The 10,731-nt window shown below is 38.5% G+C and overlaps 1 protein-coding gene across 2 annotated transcripts in view; it reads left to right on the top strand.

Annotated features, from left to right (window-relative positions):
- Positions 1-2,064: 2,064 nt before the first annotated feature.
- mycbpap (MYCBP associated protein) overlaps positions 2,065-10,731 on the top strand; it is a 44,849-nt gene continuing 36,182 nt past the window's right edge. The window contains exon 1 of one of the 2 annotated variants that reach the window (XM_062970574.1): positions 2,065-2,316. In XM_062970574.1, the coding sequence (XP_062826644.1) occupies positions 2,268-2,316 (49 nt within the window). In that variant the 5' untranslated portion in view covers positions 2,065-2,267. Of the gene's footprint in view, positions 2,317-5,503; positions 5,607-10,731 lie in introns of those variants that run through there. The other variant, XM_062970575.1, reaches the window with a different exon arrangement.

Raw genomic sequence — 10,731 nt, 5'->3', positions numbered from 1 at the left:
GTCAACAAGTAGTAACGGTGAGGCTGTGGACCATATTTTAGTTCTTGGGAACCACTGGTGGTCCACGGATCACAGGTTGGGAACCACTGACCTACAGGATCACCTTCTCCTGTACAATTCATCCTGAACACAGCTCCTCAGGGAGATGTCTGCTCCAACCAGCCAGACCCCGACTGGCAACTGTCACCCAGAGGACCTTTTCATTGGCCGCCCCAAGACTGTGGAATGACTTCCAGGAAGAACTCTGACAGCTAGATCAGCTGTCACAATTTAAAAACCATTTAAAGACCGATGTCTTCCGGCAGGCCTACCCAGTGTTTAAACATGAATGTTCAACGTGTGCCTTTTGTTTAATCTATGCTTTGTGTATTTCAATATGTATTTTATAGAAATACTTTTTCATTTGTATCTTTTATAGAAATATGTTTTAATATGTGTATTTGTGGTATTTTTACAATGTTCATGTGTTTTCATTATTTTGTAACCCGCTTCGAGCCACAAGGAGAGGCAGGTAACAAATAAATTATTGTTGTTATTGTAATAAGGTGGCCTGTTGTATACACACAAACAGATGATTTCTAAGTGAAATAGTTTTCCTGTATTTCTGATTTATTTATCTTTGTATAACCTAAACTTGTCTTCACTGTTTTCCTTTTGCCAATTAAGGCAGTAAATAAACAACCAAATGAACATGCAGGTGCTTGCTTTTCATGCTTTATGTTTTTATATACTGGCATATGCTTTTTATTTGAATATTTAACATAAAAAAGAAGAAACCTGTACTTAAACATATGCATATCTATCTAAACAAAATTGCCAAGCATTATATAACTAAACAAATGTTTGCATAAATATATATCTCTGCCATACTTAAACACATATCGAAAACACAAACAGCCATACATCAATAATTAAAAATGGTTTCCCACTTTCCTTTAATTGAATTTTATACAGGTTTACATTTTTCTTCCAGATAGTAAACAACAAACTTGTGACTTTTACTTCTTTTTGCTTGGTTGGTTTAGAGCAGGCCTGGGCAAACTTGGGCCCTCCAGGTGTTTTGGGCTTCAACTCCCACAATTCCTAACAGCCTCAGCCCCCCCCCCCCACCCACCCACCCGCAGCCGCTTAAGCACAAGTGGGATTTATATATCTGTGGAAGGTCCAGGGTGGGAGAAAGAACTCCTTTCTGTTTGAGCTGTGAATGTTGAAATTGATCAACTTAATCAGCATTGAATAGCCTTGCAGCTTCAAAGGTTGGTTGCTTCCTGCCTGGGGGAATTCTTTGTTGGGAGGTGATTAGCTGGGCCCAATTGTTTCTTGTCTGGAATTCCCCTGTCTTCTGAGTGTTTAGAGCAGGGGTCCTCAAACTTTTAAAGCCGAGGGCCGGTCCACAATCCTTCAGATTGTTGAGGGGCCGAATTATCATTTGGGAAAAAAAACCGAACAAATTCCTATGCACACTGCACATATCTTATTTGTAGTGCAAAACAACAATAACAATGAAAGAACAATACAATATTTAAAAATGAAAATAATTTAACCAACATAAACCTATCAAGATTTCAATAGGAAGTGTGGGCCTGCTTCTGGCCAATGAGATAGGTTAATTACGATTGTTGTTGTTGTTGTTGTTGTTGTGTGTCTTCAAGTCATTTCAGACTTTGGGCAAGCCTAAGTCCAAAATTATTTATTTATTCATTTACTACATTTATTTACTACATTTATATCCCACCCTTCTCACCCCAAAGGGAACTCAGAGCAGCTGTATGTACATACAATATATTATATTATTAGCATAGCACAATATTAGCATTATACTATATTGAACTATACTATACTGTAATATTATATGTAATATATAACATATAATTAATATTATTATATGTTAGTATTGTATTGTATAAAATGATAATATTATCAATATTATATGTATATACAATATATTATATTATTAAAACTGATATAAAATATTATATTATAAATGAGGGCGGGGGGCCAGGTAAATTACCTTGGAGGGCCGGATCCGGCCCCCGGGCCTTAGTTTGGGGACCCCTGGTTTAGAGGATGCCTGCCATATATGTGTGTGAAACGTCTGGAGAGAATGCTTCTGGAACATAGCCACACAGCCTGGAAAACCCACCGCAACCCAGTGTTGAAGGCCATGAAAGCCTTCGACAACGCATTTCCAACTTCCTTTCAAAGCAGTCATCACATTAGGGCGGCTCAGATATCACCACAGGCACTGTTCTTTGAGTCTTCCCAAAATGAAGTTGTCTCCTTTCAGACTGAAGAAGCTTGCATCTGAAACCAAAGGTGAGGGAAAGGGAAAATGGAGGGAGGGGAGACTATCCTGGCTGGGCTTTGTGTTCATGCACACTGTATGTGTGGCTGAAGGTAATCTGACACGTTTGTGGGGAGAGGAAGGACTGATGGAGTTTGAGGTGGAGAGGTTTGTGAACTGCACATTCTCTTCTGTGTTTGCGTAAAATGAGTACATGAACAGGAGGATTCTTTGGAACAGCTTAGTCTGAGGGGTTTTGTGAAGTCATTCTGTGTTTACAATGTTCCCTCACTACTATGTGGTTCACTTTTTGCGGATTCACCATTTTGCAGTTTTTCAATAAACTCTAAAAGACTATTATAAATCATAAAAATTATAATTTACAGCCTAAGGAAGGGAGGAAGGAGAACCCAAAGGGAGAGAAAAGGAGCCCAAGTGGCAACGTGAGGAGGCGGCGATTTATCAACATACGATTGGTTGATAAAGACTTAAAATAGTGTATAACCACTAAAATAATGTATACATATTAAAATAAATATAGCGTCCCTACTTTGTGGGTGGTTCTGGAACCTAGGTGAGGGAACACTGTGGAGTTTGGCTCCAGGATCTCCAGTGGATACCAAAATGTTTCTGATATAAAAAAAACAAAATCAACATTTGCTTTTGGGAATATATATTTTAAAAATATTGATGAAATCGTGGATACAGAGGGCTGATTTAAGATACATACGGTGCCACAGAAAGGACAGCTTTGTTTGGCTTGCATGTCCGCTCTCCTGAAGCGTTTCACAGACTGTGCATGTGCAGAGGTTAGGCCTAGAGTGACTAGGCCCAGACCACAGAAAGACATATTGCTCACAAGCAAGGAGTTGAGCCTGATCCACATCCACTAGAGATGATTTATTCCAGGAAATCTGCTGTGGAGAAGGTGATCCAAGTAACGGTAAGGATAAGTGGCTCCTATACTTGACACATCTACTCTTTTCTTTCATGTACAACCATATTGTGATTTTTAAAGAAGTATTTCCTCAACATGTTTGTTTAGTAGCATGTTAGATTTGGAGATATAGCCCAGGCCTGGGCAAACTTGGGCTCTCCCTCCAGGTGTTTTGGACTTCACCTCCCACCATTCCTAACAGCCTCAGGCCCCTTCCTTTTCCCCCTCAGCCGTTTATTTTCAGTCTCTTCAGTGCATTGTTAGGCTCTTGGATGATTGCAGACCTTTATAAATATAGCACAGCATCCCACCCGAAGTGTGCTCTTAAATATAATTTATCTTAAAAAGATATATATATATATATATATATATATATATATATATATATATATATATATATATATCAAAAAACAAAACAAAAACAATTTTGACCTAGAACTAAGATTCTTACACATGGTCTCATGCACCAAAAATCACCAATACTGTAATATGAAATAAAATGCCACCAAAGGTTAATTAATAATAATAATAATAATAATAATAATACATATCCCACCCCCTCTCCAAACAGGACTCGGGTGACTTACAAGAAGTAAAAACACAATGCAAAACACAGAATTACAACATAATACATGAATGATAATATATATATATAAAACCCTAACAGCCTAACAGAAAATAAATATGATAAATCTTTCTTATTTATTGTTATTAATTTTTGTTTACTTACTGTGTTTTCCTTGACACATTCACAATTCCTCTTAAACCTTTCAGATTCTATCTACTGGATCATTTTATAGTATTATTTTAAATATATGTGCTGTCTTTCTATTTTAAAATAAACTGCTCAAGAAGATAAGATGAAGAACACAGTCTTGATGAAAAATGTCAAAGCACAACAATCCTATGCAATACAAAAGATCGAACCAGCCACCTAAGCAGTAAAATGCTTCTCAAGGACAGACTTAAGATTAAATGTCAACTTTCTGCCTGAATAAAAATATTTTGTCAGGTAGCAAAAGGATAATAAAGAGGCAGAGAATTCTTTCGTAGGCTGGATCTACGATGCCACATAATCCACTTTCTGAATCCAGACTTTTCGGCTTTGAACTGGATTATATGAGTCAACATTGCCCTATAATCCAGTTCAAATCAGATAGTCTGGATTTAGAAACTGGATTATATGGCAGTGTAGATGAGGCCTTAACGAGAGGATGGGACAAAATAGGGCATTCTGAGTACAAAATGGAGAAAGCCCCTTGCAGTCAACAAGGCTTTGTTTTATTTACCGTACTTCTGAATTGTTACATATATAAACGTTGACATGGTGAGTTCAAGGCAACAGAATTTAATTATGTCTTGAATTGTGCTTCAGAAAGCCCTATGCAAAACTCATGGAAATATAAAAGTGATATATAGAATAAAAAAAATCTATATTAGAAGAACGACAAGAGGTATAAATGTACATTTGACCTATTGGATTATGACCTCGTTAGGATCATAACCTATTGGGGATTATGATCTGTTAGGATCATAACGCATTGGGTAGCAGAGTTTCAGGAGTGTTCCTTTAGTTTTTTGAGTAATGGAAGATCATTGGGTGTGTAAATATCTAGTTTTTATTCAATGCTCTCAGCATTGGAAGCTGGGATGGGCAGTTGAGGATAGAATGACTCTGAATGTTTTTCATTTATAAGGTCCCCGTTAAGACAAAGTTGAGTTGTTGACAATTAGCAATGACAAATCAATGGATGTCATGACGATTTGGAGGTGAAGGGGTAGATAACATGGATAGAGAGGGACACCCACAGGGTCATGGGATTAGTCACACCCCTAACTACTTCAATTTTGAGATACAGTAGAGTCTCACTTATCCAACACTCGCTTATCCAACGTTCTGGTTTATCCAACGCTTTTTTGTAGACAATGTTTTCAATACATCGTGATATTTTGGTGCCAAGTTCATAAATACAGTAATTTCTACATAGCATTACTGTGTATTGAACTACTTTTTCTGTCAAATTTGTGGTATAACATGATGTTTTGGTGCTTAATTTGTAAAAGCATAACCTAATTTGATGTTTAATAGGCTTTTCCTTAATCCCTCCTTATTATCCAACATATTCGCTTGTCCAATGTTCTGCTGGCCCGTTTATGTTGGATAAGTGAGACTCTACTGTAACTGAAAGCATGTGCATTAGTAGAGACATTATAACAAAGAGATGAAGGAGATTTTTTTCCCTGGAACTAATGGAACTGCAACAGTTTAAATTAGAACACAAGAGCGTGATGTAATCCTTTAAAAGGAAGCATTCACTGGGTCCATTCCTCAGTATGCCTCATATATGCCTCAGAAGGATATGGCGACACGGAAGACTTTGAAAGGTATTAACAAAGACACTCCCCTATCCTGTTTCTTAATTAAGCTGCTCACCATAGTGGAAGACAGAGCACTCTTTGTCCCAACCCTTATGATGGGCTGAAATGGATTCAGAAATCCCTTGAATATTAAAACTACTGAGAAGTCATCTAGTCAAGAAAGGTTTTTGAAAAATCTTTGCATAGTAAAGGTGTTTTTAGGTAGAGTGAACTTCTAATATAAGCCATAAACATAAAGGCAAAGATTCAGCACAACTATGACATGATTCAAAGCACAATCCTGTGACAGTTAGCCATGGAGCCTATTGTGGTTAAAGGTTCTAAAGCTTCCATTCTGACAACCACTTTATTTTAAACTTCAGCATGCCATTTTTTTGCTTATTTAATGAAAAATATGAGCAGTGGTCATGGAAACTTTTTCAGTTAGTGCTGTCTTCTAATTAAAAAAAACTAGGAATGTAATCCATTAATTTTAAACAGAACCAGATAGTTTTAAATGCAAATTGTATGTGTATTGAGTTGTAAATGGGTTTGCATAGTACATTTTTTCTTTCCCTTGCCAACTGGCATGTCATGTAATAAATAATAGTAATAATAATAATAATTGTAATAATAGGGTTGCTGTGAGTTTTCCGGGCTATATGGCCATGTTCCAGAAGCATTATCTCCTGACGCTTCGCCTGCATCTATGGCAGGCATCCTCAGTGGTGGTGAGGACTATTGAAAACTGGGCAAGAGGGATTTATATATCGGTGGAAAGTCCAGGTTGGGGGAAAGAAGTTGTCTGTTAATGTAGCAATTGGCCACCTTGATTAGCATTGAATCAAACATGTTTAGCCTGCAGAAAAGAAGACTGAGATGATGGCCATGTATAAATATGTGAGGGGAAGTCATAGAGAGGAGGAAGCAAGCTTGTTTTCTGCTGCCCTGGAGACTAGGACGCGGAACAATGGCTTCAAACTACAGGAAAGGAGATTCCACCTGAACATCAGGAAGAACTTCCTCACTGTCAGAGCTGTTCAGCACTGGAACTCCCTGCCCCGGAGTGTTGTGGAAGCTCCTTCTTTGGAGGTTTTTAAGCAGAAGTTGGATGGCCATCTGTTGGGGGTGCTTTGAATGCGATTTTCCTGCTTCTTGGCAGGGGGTTGGACTGGATGGTCCGTGAGGTCTCTTCCAACTCTATGATTCTATGAATGACCTTGCAGCTTCAATGACTTGCTGACTACTGCCTGGGGGAATCCTTTGTTAGGAGGTGTTCGCGGGCCCTGATTGTTTTCTGTCTGGAATTCCTGTTTCCTCATTTTAGTTTTTAATACTGGTAGCCAGATTTTGTTCATTTTCATGGTTTCCTCCTCTCTGCTTGTGGGTTTCAATGGCTTCTCTGTGTAGTCTGTGTTATGCATAAGCAAATATCAGTCAGGTCCAAAACAATAGACACACAAACAAGAGGGAAAAGGAACAAAAAATCTTTACTCTTGTCAACAGAGTTGCAAAATCAAAAATGAAATAAACTCAACAAACTTACACAGTTCTTCATAGCAAAGAGCATTGCTGGTCAGTCATTGCACATTTAGCATAACCATCACCATCACCATTCCATTATCCAGATGTACATAACATGCCTATATCCATCTATTTCCACCTTTAGAAGCCTAGATCTAGAACTTCATCTGTTGTAATTTGGTGAAGCCCCAGTACCTTTTGGCAGAGAAGGCTAAAAACCTTGTAAAACTACAACTTCTAGGATTCCATTGCATTGAGGCATGGCAGTTGAAGAGGTGTCAAACTACATTGACTCACAATGTAGACAAGCAGGGCTAGAGTTGAGACTTTAAAAATTTAAGCCATAAATAAAATTTTACTTTTCAAAATGAAATGCACTTTACAATAAGATGGAAAAATAATGTTTATTTTATATACTTCTATCTTTTTTATATTTCAAAGGTTTTCTCTTGTTTTTGTTAACTGCCTAGCAGCCTTTTAATTATTATTATTATTATTATTATTATTATTATTATTATTATTATTATTTTATGACACAGCAAACAAGATAGATATGCTGGATTTCGTATCATAAAATCACAAGTCGAACACTTCCCAAGTGTCTAGGACTGTGTGATGTATTTTCAGATGATGCGTGCAGATCCCAGAAGGTTGGCCTTTTGCAGTTGGCAGATCGTGATTTTGTCAATGTCTATTGTTTCCAAATGCTGGCTGAGATCTTTTGGCATGGCACCCAATGTGCTGATCACCACCAGGACCACCTGCACTGGTTTCTGTCAGAGTCTTTGAAGTTCAATCTTGAGGTCCTGATAGCGGCTGAGTTTTTCCTGTTGTTTCATAGAATCATAGAATAGTAGAGTTGGAAGAGACCTCATGGGCCATCCAGTCCAACCCCCTACTAAGAAGCAGGAAATTGCATTCAAAGCACCCCCGACAGATGGCCATCCAGCCTCTGCTTAAAAGCCTCCAAAGAAGGAGCCTCCACCACAGTCCGGGGGAGAGAGTTCCACTGTCGAACAGCTCTCACAGTGAGGAAGTTCTTCCTGATGTTCAAGTGGAATCTCCTTTCCTGTAGTTTGAAGCCATTGTTCCGTGTCCTAGTCTGCAGGGCAGCAGAAAACAAGCTTGCTCCCTCCTCCCTATGACTTCCCTTCACGTATTTGTACATGGCTATCATGTCTCCTCTCAGCCTTCTCTTCTGCAGGCTAAACATGCCCAGTTCTTTAAGCCTCTCCTCATAGGGCTTGTTCTCCAGACCTTTGATCATTTTAGTTGCCCTCCTCTGGACACATTCCAGCTTGTCAACATCTCCCTTCAACTGTGGTGCCCTTTAACTGTGGTTTTTCGTCAATGCGACTGTCATCTGGGATGGCAACATCAATGATCCAAACCTTTTTCTTTTCCACAAGTGTGATGTCTGGTGTGTTGTGTTCCAGAACTTTTTCAGTCTGGATTCAGAAGTCCCACAGTATCTTTGTGTGCTCATTCTCCAATACTTTTGCAGGTTTGTGATCCCACCAGTTCTTTACTGCTGGGAGATGGTACTTGAAGCATAAGTTCCAATGAATCATTTGGGCCACCTAGTTGTGCCTCTGTTTGTAGTCTGTCTGTGCGATTTTCTTACAGCAGCTGAGGATATGATCAGTGGTTTTGTCAGCTTCCTTCCACAGTCTGCATTTTGGGTCATCAGCTGATTTTTTGATCTTGGCCTTAATTGCATTTGTTCTGATGGCTTGCTCCTTGGAGAAGGCAGGGAAAGCATGCCCAAGAACATGAGCAGAGTGCAGAGTGCCATCCGGGTTTTGGGGATAGGAGAACTATGGGCTCCACAAATGGTGCCCCAATATTATCATCATTATTATTACTATGAACTTTATTTCTACCCCACTTTTCTCTCCCATAAGGACTTAAAGCAGCCTTGCAATTATTATTATTATTGCTTCTCACCACTTGGAGAAGGCAGGGCACCCAAGAGCATGGGCAGGGTGCAGACTCCCATCCAGGTTTTGGGGATGGGGGAGCAGTGGGCTCCACAAATAGTGCCCCATTATTATTATTATTATTATTATTATTATTATTATTATCATCATCATCATCATCATCATCATCATCATCATCATCATCATCATCTTTATTTCTACCCTGCCTTTCTCCCCCATAAGGACTTAAGGTGACTAACATTTATGAGTACATTGTTATAATGTTTATTTATACCCCACTTTTTCTCTCCACAAGGAGACTCTACAACAGGACACAGCACAATAAAAATTTTAAAACAATACCCACACAGGGTCGCTGTGAGTTATCCAGGCTGTATGGCCATGTTCCAGGAACATTCTTTCCTGATGTTTTGCCTGCATCTGTGGCAGACATCTAAAAAACTCTAAAATTAGGACAACACTCAGAAGATTGGGGAATTCCAGACAAGAAACAATCAGAGCCAACTAATACCTTCCAACAAAAGATTACCCCAGGCAGAAAGCAGCCAGGCTTTGAAGCTGGAAGGCCATTCAGTGCTAATCAAGCTGGCCAGTTGCAACATTCACACTTGCCTCCAACACAAAAGACTTCTTTCTCCCACCTTAGACATTCCACAGATATATAAGCCCCACTTGCCTAGTTTCCAACAGAGCTCACAACCTCTGAGGATGTCTGCCATAGATGTGGGTGAAATGTAAGGAGAGAATGCTTCCAGAACATAGCCATACAGCCTGGAAAACTCACAGTAATCCAATTATTATTATCATTAAAATGTTTATTTGTACCCCACATTTTCTCTCCACAAGGCAGACAATAACAGGACAAAGCTCAATATTTTTTTAAATACAGTATAATTAAAAATAATAATAAGAAGAAGAATGTATTTATTTATACCACACTTTTCCTCTTCACAAGGAAATTGAACAGGACACAGCCCAATGAAAAAATGTAAAACAATACCTTCGCAATTCAATGTTCATGTCATGGCTAGAAAGTGTTTTGAAAATACAATAAATAAAATCAACCTGACATTTAAAGCTCACTATTAACTAACAGGACACAACGCAATAAAAATTCAAAAACAAGGCTTTTTAAAAAAATTAACTGTTTGTGTCATAAAACATAGCTAAAATACAAGAAATACAATTAAAATGTGTTGTTGAAGGCTTTCAGGGCTGGAATCATTGTGTTGCTGTGAGTTTTCCAGGCTGTATGGCCATGTTCCCTAAGCATTCTCTCCTGATGTTTCGCCCACATCTATGGCAGGTTGTGAAGTCTGTTGGAAACTAGTCAAGTGGGGTTTATATATCTGCAGAAGGTCCAGGGTAGAAGAAGAACTCTTGTCTGTTGGAGGCAGGTTTGAATGTTTCAATTGCCCACCTTGATTAGCATTGAATAGCCTTTCAGCTTCAAAGCTTGGCTGCTTCCTGCCTGGGGGAATCCTTTGTTGAGATGATTTATTATTATTATTATTATTATTATTATTATTATTATTATTATTATTATTATTAGGCCTTGCTCCCGGGAAGGTTCCTCCGCCGTGGCTCCCTACCTATCTTGCCGCATATTCTCCACATGTGTATGTGTATGTACTGTATATATTATAAGATATATATATATATATATATATATACACACACACACACAT

Source organism: Anolis carolinensis, chromosome 2 (assembly GCF_035594765.1).
Source record: "Anolis carolinensis isolate JA03-04 chromosome 2, rAnoCar3.1.pri, whole genome shotgun sequence".
Taxonomy (NCBI): Eukaryota; Metazoa; Chordata; class Lepidosauria; order Squamata; family Dactyloidae; genus Anolis; species Anolis carolinensis.
This window is presented reverse-complemented; position numbering and strand designations above follow the sequence as displayed.